Source organism: Condylostylus longicornis, unplaced genomic scaffold (genome assembly GCF_029603195.1).
Source record: "Condylostylus longicornis isolate FDR11 unplaced genomic scaffold, ASM2960319v2 ptg000055l, whole genome shotgun sequence".
In the NCBI taxonomy this organism is placed as follows: Eukaryota; Metazoa; Arthropoda; class Insecta; order Diptera; family Dolichopodidae; genus Condylostylus; species Condylostylus longicornis.
The window spans coordinates 5,372,544-5,392,072 of NW_026578024.1; the positions used below are offsets into that span (position 1 = coordinate 5,372,544).

General features: G+C 27.2%; 1 protein-coding gene across 1 annotated transcript; it reads left to right on the plus strand.

The window, feature by feature from the left end:
• The first annotated feature begins 6,483 nt into the window (after window positions 1-6,483).
• Window positions 6,484-12,062, plus strand: LOC129611958 (uncharacterized). Its single transcript, XM_055525386.1, has 2 exons — window positions 6,484-8,138; window positions 10,517-12,062. Exons 1-2 carry the CDS (start codon window positions 6,600-6,602, stop codon window positions 12,047-12,049), a joined length of 3,072 nt encoding a protein of 1,023 aa, XP_055381361.1. The 5' UTR covers window positions 6,484-6,599; the 3' UTR covers window positions 12,050-12,062.
• The last annotated feature ends 7,467 nt before the right edge of the window (window positions 12,063-19,529 follow it).

Below are 19,529 nucleotides of genomic sequence, written 5' to 3' on the forward strand. Positions count from 1 at the left end.
AAGTTAATTTCAATGTTCGGCATAACATATTGCTGCGAATCATTATATTCTACAATCAAATTTATTAAGTCCAAGCACCGGTCGCAGCTAACAAATGAACATTTGACTGAACTTATATGTACGTACGGCATTCACAAATTATAAGCCAGATTTTCATAAATTTGTAATACACACCAAGCCACATGCATCAACCAGTAAAGTATAAAAATATCATATTTTTTTCTTTAATTCTAACTCTTTTTTATTTGTAGGACTAAAACATTTTCAACCAGATATTACATAATTTATAATTTATATCATTGCGGCTCGCAAAAAATTCAAAATTTTGAGTTTTGGCTCTTACCATGACCAAGTCTGGCCACCCCTGGTTAAAACGAATGTTCATGTTACATATATTAATAATATGACTTATATTTGAATATAATTTCCTTAATCAAAAAATTCTAGCTATATATTCTACATTTTTGTTTTTTAAATACATAGAAAATCGTATCGTGCCCTAAAATTGAACTTTTGTTATCTTATCTTCTATTGTAAGTTTAATTCAACGTAAAAAGTCAAATTTACAATTTCACATTAAAAATTTGTAATTTGATTTTGGCAACCTTATATGAACCTTTAAATTTATATACCCATACATGTACACTAGTAAGGTTGTACCATTTAAAACTCCGATCATTATAGATACAGTATAAATAAGTATAAATACAGGCATTTATTACATGCAGGCCTATGTATGGTCAAGAATTTCTAAAATTGAATTTTAAACTTTTCAAAATTCAAAGAGGCTTTCTCTCGTTAATCACTATTTTTAAATGTTCGGTCAAAATTATTTGAGATTTCGTCCTTGTTTTCGAATTATTACCTATTTCTTCATATTTGACATAAGTTTCTTATTGGTTCAATTTAATAATAATTTAGTCACATTATGTTGGAACTATGATAGTTCTTATAACGTACAAGCTTAATTATAACATTTAACTGAACGAATTTTTTGATATAGACGACTTTGCTTATTTTACCGGATTGTTCATGGTACTGCCGTAAAAAAATTTCAAAGTAAAAAAAAATTTCTTTTGCTTGCATATTTTTGCTCTCCTTCATTACTTATTTTATTAAATGTCCTTTGTCTATTATACATTCAACATTTTCAACAAAATTTTAGTCACGAAATAGAAAAAGAGAAACAAAATTGTTAATTTTTTTTTGCTTTTCATTTTAGGATGCTACAACCATGTAAATACGTTATCCGTCACCCACATTGATGTACCAGAAATTGTAGATTATCGTGATCATGTTACACTTTCATGTACCTATATATTAGGTGGCCACAAGCTTAATTCTGTTAAATGGTATAAAGATGAACAGGAATTTTTCAGGTAAGAAAATTTTGCTCTTTATTTTGTTTCATAAAAAAAAAATTTTTAATCCAAATAGATTGTACATAAGAATTTAAGAATGTGAACAGGCAGTGTTCCTCCAAAACAAAATTTTTTTTCTATTAAATTTTCCTAGGTTTCTCGTTTTACACACAAATAATTTTGGCAAGAGAACATGAACTAATCAGCCTTTGAAATATAATACTTGCTAGCGCGTAACACTGAAATTCCATTCTTTCAAACCTTTGAACACCTTTTTTTTTGGGTGTTTCTGGAATTGTAATAAAATATCGTTTTATCGGTTATCTTTTTACATAAAATTTCAAATTTAATGAAATTTAAAAAATTATCCTTTTATAAATTGCTGTGTAACCTTAACCTTTAAAAATTTTATTTCACACCTTTACATTCAAGCTATTGTGAACCTTCGTTTCTTTATGTTTTAGCAAAAAAAAAGAATTCAATTTGGTAACATTATACTTTTATGAAAAAATTAATGAAAAAATAAATATTTAATAAATCTCAGCTAAAATATTTTTGTTTTTTTTTTTTTTTGATTTTCTGAAATTCTCAATATTCTCAATATAGGCTAAAATCAATTATTGATATAATAAGCAACGAAGGTCCAAAAAAATATTGAGAAATTCACCTAAATTGGACGTGAGGTGAAAATTGAAAATTAAATTTAGTCATATTACATTAACAATGTTCTCTCCTATAAATTTTACTTTGACAGTTTTATGACTTAGGTGTGCGTCTGCAGCGTCATTAATTTATATAAACATAACACAGTGCGTATTGCTTAAAACAAAATATAAAGCGAATTAAAAAAAAAGTATTGCTCTGTAATATTCAGATAAGTACAAATTCTCGTTGCCATGGTATTGTGGTTAGGAGGACAAAAGATTTAGATTTATGATTTCATTCATGATTAAACAAAAATACATGTACAATCTACATACGAGTATATGCACTTAATGTATATTATTTGTAATCAAAATCAAAAAGTAATCGAAAATTTTCCACTACATTTTTAAAAAACATTAAAAATTAGAACAAACGTTATAGCTTCACAAAATATCCTGGCATTTCTTTCGAAGAAAGAATAACGTCTTGCTCACCGTCGTATTTTAAGTCGATTTGACCATGTGTGCCGATCCGTATAATTAAAAACAATTGCTACAATTAAAAAACAACCCAAGTAAATTTTTATTAAACGAGAGGTTACGGCAAGAGCCCTATACGTAATGTGAGTTTTATTGAAGAGTGGTTCAAGTATTATTTTTATTAAAGAAGTTCTATTAAAGAAATGGTTTGAGTACCTGATATTCAACTCTCGAATTAATTAGGCAATATTTCGTAAACTACAAAGTTGAGTGCAAGTGTTAACAAAAGCTGCCATTCTACTCCGAAAATAATTTTATAATATCTTATAAGCTACAGGTCCTGTTATACTAAAAATTTGCATAAATGAGTTTTGTAATAGGGTCGTTAATTCAGCGAAATTTTGTTTTAGTTTTAAAGGTTTTTACAATATCTGCAATGCAACCCCTAAAATAATTTGGTTACACCTTATAAACTATAAGAAGTATTGAAGCTTGCAATAAATTAGTGTTGAATATTCGTACCGGTTTATGTGTATATAAACTGAAAAATAATGCAGTCAGGTTGAGTTCAAGTTTGCAGATCTTAAAAAGTAGTTCCTATGTTTTCAGCGCTATTCTGCAAAAGAAAATTCAAAAACTGAAAAAAAAAGTTCTGAAAATAAAAACGTCCCACTGCAACCATCTGTTTTTGACATGTCAATTTTATTTTGTCATTTTAGTTTTAAACCTTGGTGTTGGTATGTTAATATTATGAATTTATTTTGTAAAAAAAATGAATAAAAAATGGATACGGATGGCAAAAAAAAGATAAAGGAAAGTAATTTTCTCTTAAACAACATCTTACTAAGCAGCTTCCTAAAAAAACTTAACAGAATAAAAAAACATCGAAATTTTTTACAACAATCTACTTTTACTACCCCCCAAATCTTTTGCTAATCCCCACATCACATTCCTTTTTCTACGCCCCGAGCAGGAGTCGTTTTCTAATTTCAGTCTTTCAGTTATGAGGAGTTTGGTTTCTGCACTGGACCAGCTTTTTATGCTATTTTCTTCATCCTCAAATCTACATAATAAGAAAACCATTTCAAATTTAATGAAAAATTTAATTTTGATAGTGTAGATACATATGTACTTACATGTCCTCACTATTCTCGAGTGTTTCAGATATTATACAATTTTGAAAATTAGCAAGTTTTTTTTTTAGAAGAAACTATTGAATTTTGTTTTAGAAGAAACTATTGAAATTTATTGAAAATTTTTGAACAAAGTTAATTTTTTTTAAAGAAATTAAAAATTTTTAAGCGGTCTTATTTCATACTATTAAAATTTAAGGTTATATTTTTTTCTTATTAATGACAGCACAAATTTAATGCTGCAAATACTGCAAATGCTGCTGAAGTTCTTTTCAAGTTCTAAAAGCAAAAACGCGCTATTTTTTGCAGTATAAATACAAAAACGCACTGCATTTGTAGAACCTCATAAGATCTGCAAACTTGAACTCAACCTCATATTTTAATATCCGTAAAAACAAAAAAAAATCAAACTTCACACGACGATGTTCACTAAAAGTGTTAGCATTCCGAAAAAATATTAATACTTATTCCTTTTGCCAACGGTTGCAACTCTTGAAAAACATTTGTACATCATAAAGCTGACGTGGTCAACTCGATCTTTTCGCTTTTTTTTAATAATTAATTTATTTTATAATAACAATTCCGAAATTAATTGAAATTTAAATGTTTTATTTTTTGCACAACTCTTCTTTCAACCATATTATTATTAAATTACGCATTTGCACAAATTAAATTTAACTTTTTCTTTAAATGCTTATCAAATAATAATTTTTAAAATTGCATAATAACTAATTGTATGTTTTATACAAATGTAAATTTTCTTAAGTCTTTTTGAATATTCTTAAATATTAAATACGTACGTATAAGGCGTGTAAATATTTATAATTTATATATAGGCTTATGAATGCACATTTACGTAAACAGTAGGTTATTCAATTGGTGCCTAAACTAGTTTTTAAAGTAAAACTGAGAATGAAGTGAAGAAAAGTATTCAACGCATAAAAGATATGATTAAGATGGTATTCTCAAATGTGCTTACAGGATAAATTCAATGAATTCAATGTTTAATCGCTTTACGTGCTTTATTTGGGGTCTCATCTTATGAACACCGCAATAGTGACTAACTTTTTGTATAGATTTAAAGCTTGCCTATAGAGTAATGTAGTTGCGATAAATCACGGCTTCTTATTGACCAAATACGACAGTACGGCAGGATATCACGCCATATTGTTGAAACTTTCATATTTATTTAAAGCTCCTCTCATATGGCTACGCTTCCTCTTCTGCTAAGCTTTGTAGACCTTTATATCTTTCTATCAAAAGTTGTTAATCAAACAGATATAAAGGATAAATAAAAAATTTAAAGATCTGCGATTTAACGTATGGCTACGCTAATAGCTTAAGATTCAATCCTAATAAGAGTCCATTATATCGGTGCTAGTTTTTAAAATACAAATTTAAAACTTTTATTTTTTACGTAATAATATTATTAATACACACTATGTATATTTAGGTCAATGTTATAATAGATTATTTTAAAAAATAAGAGCGTAAGAGAAATTGCCAAATTGGCAAGACTTATAATATTCAAAATAATATTGTGCATAAATATCACATTTACAGTAAATTGCATAAGGATACCTGAAAAAATCACATGCGCACATGTTAAGATCCCCTAGCGCTGCCTTTTGTTGGAAATATCACCAGTGCTAGCAGCGTAATCTGCTCACTTTTCACACCGATCTGCCTGCAGTAACAATATGCTCCTGCAATTCTCTAGCGCCTTGCATTCTCAACATAATGCGTATAATCAACGAATAAGCACTTCAGCAACATGACAGATATAATAAAAGTCAGTAGACGATTCATACATATAAAATATTTTATTAAAATCAGCTGTTTACAGTAAATTTTCTTGTTAAGTGAGATAATACTCGAAAATAAACCAACGACTCGAACACAGAAAATATAAGCAATATTATTAAGAAATTCTTGATTATACGACTCTGTTTTTAAAATCGATTTAGAAAAATTGAAAATATCAAATTTGGAAACTAATATTGCTGTGTTTTTATAAAATTTTGCATTAAATGACAATTATAAACAATTGAAATTATATAATGCAAAATCGACTGCAAATTTTTTAAATTAATTAAAAAAAATATGATGTGGTCACTATATAACCGACTATAGTGACTGATTTATTTCCGAATTCCAATATCAAAATGAATTTTGTATGGCCAATTCAAAATTTAACAAAAATTATAATCTTCTAGTTAATATGCTTTTAAAAATATCAATTTCGCTTTTAGTTTAGATCCGCTTTTTGTAATTCAAATATTAATTTTACTTAAATTATGTTGATACTTGTCTTAATTATGAGAAAAAATGTAAAATTCAACCCCGCCTTTGTTGACTAATGCTAACATTCCCGAGAAGTTTCCCGACGATTATTAGTAATCGTAATAATACAAGGGTTGAGCAATTCATCTCATTTCGAAGTAAATTCCGAAATATATTTCCATCTAAATCGAATCAATCGAACCTATGATAGTGAATGCACAGATAAAGCGACAGGAACATCCTTGGGCCAATCTTACTGAAAATAATTTTATTTATTTTAATGTACAAAATTTTTTTCTACGACGGAGCAATGCACGTCTATTGGGCACTGGACATATAAAATCTGATGCCTTCACAATACCTCCCTTGCTTCATGCAATCCGGTTAGTAGAAATTGATACTATTTCTTATACTGACCATATTTTACAAATGAAAAACATGGATTATCTAATACAGCACCAGGTGAGTGCAATACGAGTATGAATATTTAATTAATAATAAAGAGAAATTAAATGTTAACAAGAAATTTGAAAGTTTATAAAAAACCAAATGTACTGCAGAACTTTTAGTTGAACGTATGTTTCCTAACTAAGTGTTTCGCGGCTGCATTTAACAATTTAATATCGCGAACAATTATTAATCCGTGCATTGAAACGCGTTGTAGATAATATTTAATGATAACTTCATAACCTTCACTCATGGATGAAAATAGCAAAACCATTGCAAGTTACTATGAAAACAAAGAAATTTTTATTACGGGTGGTAGCGGTTTTATGGGAAAATTTCTCATTGAAAAATTGCTTCGATCATGTCCAAAAGTAAAAATGATTTATGTTCTGATGAGACCGAAAAAGGATAAATCGGTAGAGGACCGTTTAAAAGGATTCTTTGATTCACAATTATTTGACAAATTAAAAAGTACTCATCCAGAAAATTTGCAAAAAATTAAAGCAATAAGTGGCGACGTTTTACAACTAAATCTAGGAATCAGTGATGAAGACATTAAACAACTTGAAAATGTAACAATTATTTTTCATGCAGCCGCAAGTGTTAGATTTGATGATCCAATAAAGGATGCAATAATCATGAATACTAGAGGAACATATGAAATGATAAAGTTTGCTAAAAAATTAAAAAATATCACAGTATTCGTCCATGTTTCAACAGCGTATTGTAATCCTGACAAACGTCATGTTGAAGAAAAAATTTATCCACCTTATATGGACTGGAGGGATGCTATCAAAATTGCAGAAAATTTTGATCGAGACAGTTTAGAACCAATAAATGAGAAGTTGAGATGTTTGTTACCGAATACATATACTTTTACGAAAAACTTGGGCGAAAACGTTATAGAAGAATTCAAAAATGAAATCCCATTTGTTGTATATCGTCCAACAATTGTTGCTGCTAGTTTAAATGATCCACTACCTGGTTGGATTGAAAATTTTAATGGTCCTGTAGCAAATTTGGTAGCTTCCGCGATTGGTCTACTTAGAACCAATTATTCAAAAGGAGACTCAGAATTAGATTTTATACCTGCTGATCTTGCTACGAGGGCAATGATGGTTGCTGCTTATAAGAAAGGAAATTCAAAAGATCCTTATAATTTGGATATTTATAACTGTTCAATGAGAAAATTTCAAAGTATAACTGGAACATCGATACTGGAAGTTGGAAAAATAATTATTAAGGAAAATCCATTTGAAAGAACTATTTATGCTCCAGGCGGTACAATGACCCGTTGTTATCCATGGCATTTAATAAGATACATTCTGTTTCAAATATCAATCTCGTTTATTCTAGATATGATAATGAAATTTACAAGTAAACAAAAACCAATTTTAATGAAACTACAGGCAAAAATGATACTTGGTTTTGAAGCTATAAAATATTTTTGTGAGACACCTTACGATTTTGATAATAGTAATTTTTTTAATTTGGAAAGTTGCATTCCGCCAAAGGAATATGATGATTTTACATTTTTAAGAGATGTACCTTATGATTTGGAAGATTTCTACCGTAAAAATTTAGTTGGTGCTAAAATAGCTTTACTCAAAGAACCACCACAAGCAACCGAAGCCGCTAAAAGACGTTTTAAAATACTTGTTTGGGTGCATAGAATATACTGCACAATTTTAATTTTTCTCACTGGAAAATACATAGCCATTCCTTTATTTTATGTGATAAAGTCAAAATTATTTGAACTACTTAATCATTACTTTTTACTTGAATTAAATTGAATTAAATCAACTATAAATTATTTAAAATAATTTGAAAAAATTAGTGTTTATTATTTACCCAGTTATTAAAAAAAATGCAATTTTTTAATTTAAAAGACAAAATATTAGAATTTCAATTTTTTGTTAAAAAAATTCTTCTTTAACTTTACTAACTTGATACTTGGCCATAGCAGTTTTATAAGATTTTCGAATGCAAGAAAAACTAGAGTTATCAAAAATATAAAAGTAATCATTGTTTTTGAATTGGGATAAATTCCCTTTTCAGTTATGTAACTTAATTTTTCTGCTTCATTTTCATCCCAGTTCCGTTTCTTTCATTGACTTATTTTGACATCTCAAGTAAAGTTTTAAATGAACCTGCCCTTATGCTTGGAAATATTTTAATTAACTTGATATTAAATTTTCTTTTTACTCCAAATTTAGCAATATATTTAATTTACTTTGAAATTGTTCATGGATTAGAACCATAAATAGATACCTTATCCAAAACGATTTAACTGTAAGATTTAGGAAATTACAAGGAAAACGAAAAAGTAAAACAATATAATTATTCGATACTCAAATTGAATAAAAACTTGAAAAAAAAATCAAGTAAAATTTTCCCTTCTTAATTTTATTGAACCACCAGTGAGAAACTCTTCACACAATTCTTCAGAATCTGTTTTGGTCAGAAGGTTGTTCTGGTTTTTCCAAACGTATATGATTAGACTGGGAATTTTTAAATCACAAACATTAAATAGCCTTACTGCTCACACTGCTCATACACTTTTTTGTTGTAATTAACCTGGCCGTACTTAATCAAACCTTGATGTATGTATGTAAATAAGAAATTGTTTGTGATATCAAATAGATTATAACAAGCTATACAAAAAAAATTGTATGGGAACGCTATTCTTTAATGTTTTACTCGAAAATTATTCCTATATTATCACCACAGTACTAATTAATACAGCACTATTCCAATTTAATTCATAACCCATTGACAACTAAGATGCACAACAAAAAAGCAAACAAAATTATATTATTATTTACTGGTGAATTAAGACTAGTTTTTCAAACTCAAGCGAAGAAAATATTCCTCTATATGAAAAAGTAGAAGTTTGATTTTTTCAATTATGAGAAAAAATTTTATACGTTGCTCTATTTGTACATAAAATGCTAAGTAGACAAAATCATTATGAATTTAAACTTTTGCAAAAATTCAGAAATACTCTCAAACAAGCCTCTGGTCAATTTCGTAATCAATGGAATTTTTCGACAATAAGCAAACAAATGCAAAAACTGACGTAGCTAAGTCGATTAAAACTAGTTTCTGAGCAATGATATACATTCGCAAATTCTTTTTAGAGGCAAAAATGAAAGGTTCAAATTCATTTATTTTTGAAAAAATTCTTAAGGGAAATTGAAGAAAAAGATATTAATTTTTTATTCACAATTTCCGTGTAAATACACTTTATTATAAAAAGTAACATAAGAACTTTAAAACTAAATTGTAGATTAAATACTCGAGCTGTTTTGATCGCATTGCGAGTTTTACAATTAGAAGACGTTCATTTATAATCTACTACTTTAAAATTAAAGTAAACCTCAATTTGATTTTTAGTTGTAAAATGAGAATACCTGTATCTCTTGCAACGATTTCCCAGCAAAGGAGCCAGCTATGTTTTGGGGTAATAATGTTATGTTAGCGTAGGCACTGCTCATAACAACAAAAATTAAATTTTTAAAATTCTATATATGTATGTTTAATTTAATAAAGACCTGAGTAACATAGCAAAGTATAAGAATTAAAAGAAGGATATAACGCATAATCTACAAACAACCATTAAAATAACATTCGTTACCGGTCCTATAGTATGAAAGTGTTATAATTATAAAAGTACAAGTCGATGACGCAACTAGTATGCATTATTTATAATTTTAAATGAATTCACAATATATATTTTTCTTCTTTATTTTTGTAACTAAAAACCGAATTAATTTTTTTGAACTGCACCAAACATTGGCAACATTGAAGCACAAATTTCTCCCTAAAAAAAATTTGTCTTGTTATTTAATTAAATACTGAATACAAAGTTGTAATTTAAAATGTTAACCTTTTGATGACATTATAAAAAACGAAATACAAATATAGTATGAAAATCACTTGATTTTTGCTCAAGGTTTACAGTATTATTTTCAAATTTTAAGCAACTAGTGTGATTTTGACGTGCGCGTAAATATACTTGCAGCGCAATAATTTTAATTAACTTACTGTAGAAAAAAGATAATAATATAATTTATTCTAATTAATCTTTTTAAAGTTGAAATATTTAAGGAACAAAAGAAAATATCTTTAATTTATTAAAAAAAAATTTGTACCTTGTACTATTTGAAAAACATACCCACAGAATAAAAATTTATTTAAAAGAAACATCACCATGAATCAAGGGAATATTAAAAATTTTTATGGAAGTAAAGAAATTTTCATAACTGGAGCTACTGGTTTTATGGGCAAAGTTTTAATAGAGAAACTAATAAGATCGTGTCCAAAAATAAAAACAATTTATATACTCATTAGATCTAAAAAAGGTAAATCAATTTATGAAAGACTTAATGAAATGTTGGAATTACCATTATTTGAGAAAATACGAAACGAAAATCCAGATAATTTGAATAAAATTATACCAATAAATGGTGATATTCTTGAAACAGGCTTAGGAATAAGTGATGAAGATATGGAACGTTTGTTGAACGTTTCAATTATATTTCATTCGGCTGCGAACGTCCGTTTTGATGAGCCATTAAGAGAAGCAATAATAATGAATACAAAAGGAACATATGAAATTATAAAATTTGCTAAACAATTAAAAAATATTGAAGCTCTAGTACATGTTTCAACATCTTATTGTTATTCAGATAGATTTGTAATTGAAGAGAAACTTTATCCACCTTATGCAGATTGGAAAAATGCAATTACTGTAGCTGAAAATTACGATAATGAAACACTTGAAATTTTCAATAAAAAATTTAGCTGTTATCAACCAAATACATACATATTTACGAAAAATTTAGCTGAACATGTTATAGATAGTTATAAAGATGACATACCATGTGCAATATACCGACCATCAATTGTTATTTCAACTGTATGTGATCCGATACCCGGATGGATTGATAATTTCAATGGTCCAGTTGGTATGTTAATTGCTAGTGGCGTTGGAATAATCAGAACAATGCATGCTGATTTAAATGTCGCCTCAGATTATGTACCAGTTGATATTGCAATTAAAGGTCTTATTATTGCGGCATATAAAAGAGGAATTACACAGAATAGTAAAGAATTGCAAATTTATAATTGTTCAACAGGTTCATTGAAAACAGTTACATTGGAAGAAGTTCTTGAATACGGCAGATGTATTACAGAAGAAAATCCAATGGAAAGAACTTTACTCTATCCTAGTGGTGGAGTAACTAAATGCCGGTATTATAATTTCATAAGATTTATAGTTTTACAATTTTTTGTTGCTGTTATAATTGATTCAATTTTTAAAATTATCAATGTAAAACCATTTTTAATGAAATTACAAAGGAAAATTTATTCAGCCAATTGTGCTTTACTATATTTTATACAAAGAACTTGGATTTTTAAAAATGAAAATTTTGTTAATTTAGAAAAGTTGGTAACAAATTTAGAGCACGAAGATTTTTCATTTATAAGATTTAAAGATATTGATACGAAAGAATATTTTACAAGTGCTCTAAGTGGGGCTAAAAAATATTTATTAAAAGAAAATGAAAATTGTTCTGAAGCTGGCCGAAGACGTTTTAAGATTCTAAAATATTGTCATCACTTTGTAATTTTTATAACATGTGCCCTATTGCTTCGATATATTTTGCTACCTTTACTTTTTGGTCTATTAGTGTAAAATATGATAATTTTGTAAATAAAAAAAAAAAATAAAAAAATTTTTATTTGTATATTTCTCTTTGCGCTAAACATATTCGAATATTTAACCTTTCCACCTTTTTACGTAAATAAAACGAATTTAATTGGTTCAAGTTCCAATAGAAGTAGTGCAATGTACTTTGTTTTGACTCTTTTTTTGTTGTTACTTGCTAAGCGACTATTAACGCATAATGTTCGTATTGAATATAATTCCAATTCACAATATTTAATGCCAAAATAAAAACTAAATCAAAACAAAAAATAATAACGAAAAGAATTTAAAATATACAAGAGATAGGTCATTCAATCGTTTGCTATCATAACCTTATTTAAGAATTTAATTTCAAGGCAGTAACCGCTAAACGAATAAACCGCTACTGCTAAACATGGGCTGGTTATGGCGAATCTATCTATATGGTTATTGATTTAGTACTTGTTATTGCGCAGCTTTATTCTCAGGTTATAATTCACTTCAGAAATCTCATACACGTAATGCAGTCTGGCCCCGCATAATAAAATCTCTTTAATTAATATTCCGGTAATATTGTTATTTCGTTGGCTAAAATATTCAATTAGACATAGAAGGATGAACACTGATGATAAATATATGAGACAATTCTGACGGGGACTGTGAAACAATATCGAAAAAAAAATAACAATTGTCTAATTGGAAAGAAAAAATACGTGTTGATTCAGATAGGCAATTGAAAATACCTAAACCAAGTCCCCTATACTCATACTAAGTATGAAGCCTCTAGATTCCGCATAATATCAATAACTGAACTGAAATGAGAAATTTCTATAACATTATTGAAAATGTACTAAAGTCAAAAAATTAGCCTTGAAAAGTTGTAACGTTTAAAGTGTAAGGTTACAATGCATAAATTGTTTCAACTCAAACGTTCCGCAATGTAGAATTATTAAACAGTTAAATTTATTTATAATTTAAAAATTTGTAATAAGTTCCTTAAAGCTCTACTGAATAAAGTAGAGGCTAAAGTTTTACAAAGCAATAAAGGCTTTGTAAAACTTTAAAAGTTGATGAAAGCTAAAAATTGTATGATTTTGAAAGTTTTGTAATACAAAGTTTATAAAACTTTACAATGAACTATTTCACTACAAAAACTATGTTGTAGCTTCGTTAGATCTATTTTCCAACGGCAACTCACCTGCAGTTTAATCTGCGTTTTTTTGAAAGTTTTGTATTATTGTAATTTTTGAAATAAGCAATTGAAGCCAATGCTTAAGATACAAATACATACTTGGAAACAAAATTCTTAATTTAGATTAAAAGATCCCATTACACGAATTATATAATATAGTATTAAATGTATTTCAAGGGATCAAATATTTTTTCTCAATTTCGGTTCTCCATTAAAATTTATTTCAACAAGGCTTACAGGTTAAGGTGGCAAATAATTTCAGAAATGATTCTTTGATCAATTTTCATCAAAAAATGCTGCGGGTGAGGGATGCAGATATACTTGTTTTCGAGCTGCAGCTTGTTGAAAGAAAAGGTACTGGACGTATTTTGCAAAGATAAATAAATGCTTATAATTTCGAAACCATACAATATAGACTTATGACTAGGAGCTTGTTTCACAGGCGACTGATTGTTCTTATTTTTAGTTTTATAATTAATTTGATTTGAGCCATAGTCACAAAACTCGAAATTTCTCGAAAATTTTTGTTATTATTATTTTTGTTTTTTTTTTTCGATGCGCTACGATGAGATCTAAAAGTTAACCAATATAACATTTTCCTTTATCTCTCATAGTTTTGCCAGTAAAACGTGTTAAATGTGCCCAAAAAACATACGAAGAATGCATGTTTAAAATTTAAAATCACATTTTATTTTAAAAATATTCATGGAATCAAAATACCCAAGCATTTACGAACAACGAATAATAAGTAAAGGTCAGTTTTTCAACCTAACAATTTACATTTATGTGAGAAGAGTACAGTAAATCTGCGTTCCTCTTTGTGGCACCAAAAATAGTTTCGTATTAAGCAAACAAATGTATTCATATTTTACATTTGACAAATCACTGAATTAATTTCCAAAGTAACCTTTAATTAGTAGGCTATTTGGATTTGCAGGCACAAACAATAAATGTAATGCAATTTTTGAAATATTCATTTTTATAATCATCTTGAAACAACACAATTTAAATTCGAAAAATAAACCGTGTAATTTTTTAATTTGAAAAAATCCTCAAAAAAATCAAGCAGAAGACATTCATTTTATTTGCCGACTATACCACATAAGTGTCCAATCAAACCTCTTTATTTTAGTATACGCATGTATAAAATTATGTACATGCATAAATAAATGTAATACATTTATAGAACTTAACAGGAAATACAACCAATACATAAACATAAAAAGATTCTGAAGTAACAAGAAAAGATTAATTTTACGAAATACTTAGTTCATGAACGACTCTCAGTTCAACAACTCTTGTCGCTATCAAAATATTTTACACAACAAAAGAGAATTTTAAAATACATCACGGACAATTTGATAAACCTTGAAAAAAATAAAGTGACTATAAAAGAATACTACAAAAAATTTTCATATAATTAGGAAACAAATTAAAAATAAGTGAATTCAGTTTAAATTAATTGAGTCAAACATAAGATGGCAAAAAATAAAATAAATATCGGAGATTTCTATGAAAATAGAGAAATTTTTATAACTGGAGGCAGCGGGTTTATGGGAAAATTTCTCATTGAAAAACTGCTTCGATCATGTCCTAAAGTTAAAACAATTTATGCTCTTATGAGACCGAAAAAAGATAAATCGGTAGAGGACCGTTTAAAAGAATTCTTTGATTCACAATTGTTTGACAAATTAAAAAGTACTCATCCAGAAAATTTACAAAAACTTAAAGCAATAAGTGGCGACGTTTTACAACTAAATCTAGGAATCAGTGATGAAGATATTAAACAACTTGAAAATGTAACAATTATTTTTCATGCAGCCGCTAGTGTTAGATTTGATGATCCCATAAAGGATGCAATAATCATTAATACTAGGGGAACATATGAAATGATAAAGTTTGCTAAAAAATTAAAAAATGTCACAGTATTCGTCCATGTTTCAACAGCATTTTGTAATCCTGATAAACACAATGTTGAAGAAAAGATTTATCCTCCATATATGGACTGGAGAGATGCTGTTAAAATAGCAGAAAACTTCAATAGAGACAGTTTAGAACCTATAAGTGAAAAATTTCGGTGTTTACTACCGAATACGTATACATTTACAAAAAATTTAGGAGAAATCATTATAGAAGAATTCAAAAATGAAATTCCATGTGTTGTATATCGTCCAACAATTGTTACTGCTTGCTTAAATGATCCAGTACCTGGTTGGATTGAAAATTTCAATGGTCCTGTAGCAAATTTGATAGCTTGTGCATATGGAATTTTACGAACAAGTTATAGCACACCAGATATTAAACACGATTTAATCCCAATTGACATTGCTACAAGAGCAATGATCGTAGCGAGCTATGATAAAGCAAATTCAAAAGATCTTTATAATTTACATGTTTACAATTGTTCAATGAAAAAATTTCAATTAATTACTGGAGAAATCGTACTTGAAACTGGAAAAAAAGTTATTAAAGAAAATCCATTGGAAAGAACAATTTATGCACCAGGTGGTACAATAACGCGGTGTTATGCATGGCACTTAATAAGATACATTTTATTTCAAATATTAATATCTTTAATTCTGGATACATATATAAAACTTAAAGGCAAAGAGAAACCGATTTTAATAAAATTGCAAAGAAAAATTATATTGGGTTTTGCTACTATCAAATTTTTTTTGGAGACAGGTTACAATTTTAAAAACGATAATTTTTGTAACTTGGAAAAACTGATTTCAAAAGAAGAATACGATGATTTCACAATTTTAAAGAATGCTTCCTATGATTTGACAGAATTTTATCGTCAAAATGTAATTGGAGTTAAAGTCGCTTTACTTAAAGAGCCGCCACAAGCTTCAGAATCTGCAAGAAAACGATTTAAGATACTTGTTTTAGTACACAGAGTATACTGTGCGGTTTTACTTTTAATTACCTTTAAATTTGTAGTTTTACCGTTATTCAGTTTATTAAAATCTTATTTATTAAAATATTAAAACTTAAGTTCAAAATTTTAATTAATTCTTGAAATTGGTGTAAAATTTTGTATTACTTGAACATAATTTAAATGTTATTGAAATGTAATAGTTAATCTAATGTTACCGCCGTTCTTGTCAAGAATAAAACTGTCCTAAAAAATTCTAAACTTTATTATTAAAAATGCATACATAAAAGTTTAATAGGACAAATGAATAAAAAATCTGCACAATTCACTCTTTAATACATTTCCACAAATATTTCCTACAATTTAAATCCTAAATACTTTAAAAATCTTCAATATAATTTTCGTTGATAATCGATGCTAAAATTAAACCAAACCATTCCTTATATTAGAATATATTGCCCAGAATTTTCATATTATGGATTTTTTCATAATCCTATACATTTTTCTATTTATGTATATCGTAGACTCCTATATTTACGTATTATGTTTATTCAAAACAACTATACCATTTAATTAGTTTTCCTTTTATAGTAATTATTCTGACTTTAATTATGTAAAAACATATTTATATTAGGATCATTTCACTTTCATTTTCAGCATTATATGTTATCTACATTGGAGTGTACAAAGTGATTCAATATTATTAATGAAATAATCTCTGAATAAAATTTGAATTAAATATTCATGGACTTAGAATTCAACAAGTTCACCATAATTTAATGAAAATATTTTAAAAGCTTGAAAAAAAAGGTTTAATTTTAGATTATTTAGTCAAAGACAAATGGGGCTACTAAAACGTTTAAAAATTTTAATAAAATTTACATAATGTTATCGAAATATTCTAAAAAAAAAGGAATGATTACGGTCAAAAAAATAATTTAATTTAGCATTAAAATACATACATACATGTACGAGTATTAATCACTTAATTAAAAATAATTAAATTATTCCACCTTGTTGGCATAGCCATGTATTTTATAATATTATTTCAAAAAGGAATGAAATAATTGTACATTTTTTTGAATAATGAATCGTTTATTCAAGATTCGCAATTAAATTCAAATTATCAACTTTGAATATCAACCCTGAACTACGTCCAAAATAAGTTTGAGTTAAAATTATTCAAATGAAAGTTATTGTGAAAGAAAAAAACTTTTCGAACTATTTTTTATAGCATAGTTCTAACTATCAGTAAAATCACCTTACCCAAATAGTGTTGATTACGAATTTTAACTCAACCCCACTTCCACAGCCCATATAACTTTAAATATAGCAAGTTTGAACCTGAGAAACACAATCAAACTATTGTGAACATTAATTAATAAGTTTGATTTGAAAAGATGTTTGACATACAGAAAGATCGAAAGAGAAAAGTTTGATTAAATTAAGAAAATGTACTAATGAAAACCTATTGAACTCATTTCGTTATGCAAAATGTTAACCAGACGGATACACCTTATATTGTTTTTTTCGTTCACTAAGGATTTATTTATCTTTCTGCTTAATTTCATCATTATTCTTCCTTTTTTTTTATGTATGTATGTTTATGTCAAACATTATACCTTTCATCTCCTTATATGAAAAATTATACATAAAACAAAAATTAATTATATGTGATAAGTTTTACTTTTTTTACCCCATAAAAGAAAGCAAAAATTATAAAGCATAAGGCTTGATGTACAAACATATTGTGTATGTCTGTATGGATTTGGTAAATAAGTATTTATTTAAATTTACAAAAATGCATAAAACAAACGTAAAAATTTTGCAATTATCTCCGTTCCCACTACACTATAGTCTGTTTAATATAAACACCTGATTAAAGTTAATACAAACGAATTTTCTACTAAATGTCATCGAGAAAGGACATTTTCAAAAGTATTACTAGAAAATTGAGTGTATGTGCCTTTCTACTAATTGTATAAATTGGCCAATCTATAAATAGAGGTAGTTACTTATACTTCTAGATGTTTCTGGTAAAACGAATTCATTGATATTATAGCTGCTTAAAGTCCAACATTGATATTTAAGATTCATCAATTTTTAGCTGAAAATTATGATCGCCAACGCAAATTTTACGGTATAGTATTCTTTATTTGAATTATTATTATTGGTACTAAAGTTTCCATTCTAAAGACATAATATTTTCTTCTTAAGATAATACAATTAGTATTTAGCAATGTAAGTTTTAACAGAATCTCTGTTACAGCTTATCTGACATTAAATATATCACAACTATACACCTTTCTACCGACCTCACTACATACAATAAGGAATTACATATAAGTAAATAAACTGTTTTTAAGAGTTTTCCGTTTAGCGGACTGTTTGTCTATCGGTTAGTCTGTCTGTGTGCACACGTGTCATCTCAAATTCAGCTGAACCCATTTTGATTTGAAATTTTGTATGTGAGTTTATTTTGGCTATGGCACGAATCCATTTGCTTTTGGAGTATATCGAACGTCGGACACTAGACCTTTTTGCAAGCCGATTTTACATTTTTGTACATATAAAGAGAAATCGAAATTTAATATCTAGTTCGGGAAGTAATGAATCTATAAATCGTTTGAAAAAATCGAAGCTCAAAAATCGAACTGGGGGCCGATTTTGCATTTCGAAACAATTTTTGAAATATTTGATTAAAAATAATTTTCTATTTATAATTTTCAAAGGTGAATATTGAAAAATGAACACCTCATTTGTACTTCAATACAAACATACATTTAAACTTTCATTGTGTAAAATAAAATTAAATTGATTTTAAAAATTAAATCAAATCTAATTTTATAGTTTAAATTGAATAAAAATAAAATAATAAAATGAAAGTTTTTAAAATTTAAATAAAATTGGAATATAAAATTTTATTTAAATTACCTGGATATCATATCTGCATGTATGTAGATATTTTTGCAATTAATTAAATTAAAAAATTTTCCTATTTAGAAAGTGTTATATTATATTTTTATTATATGGTTTAAAGACACACATTTATAATATATAAAAAGGATATTGCAATGGACACTTGCATTCATACAATTTAATAATGCTGTGGGCGAATAACAGGTGATTTTTTAAATTTTTATTCCATGCTGAAATATAGTACATATGTATAGAGAAATATATTCAATTTTTATTATACATACATATATAAATATTACACATATATATAGCACCTTGTGACCTCATGAATAATCTAGTTTCTCTGTGGTTTACTTTTAACTTTTTAAATTTCTTTTAAGTATGTAAGCTTTGAAATAAATTCTAAGTCAACTATATAATAAAATTTCATGATTATGAAACTATATTCATGTTAGTTTCCTAATTTAAGTTTAAATCAAAGAGATTAGGTTTGAATATTT

What these genes read in the sequence shown, in the direction of transcription:
- LOC129611958 (XM_055525386.1), top strand. Translation starts at nt 6,600, where the DNA reads ATGGATGAAAATAGCAAAACCATTGCAAGTTACTATGAAAACAAAGAA. An exon ending in ACTTTTTACTTGAATTAAAT is followed by an intron (nt 8,139 to 10,516) that starts TGAATTAAATCA and finishes TGTACTATTTGA; the next exon opens with AAAACATACCCACAGAATAA.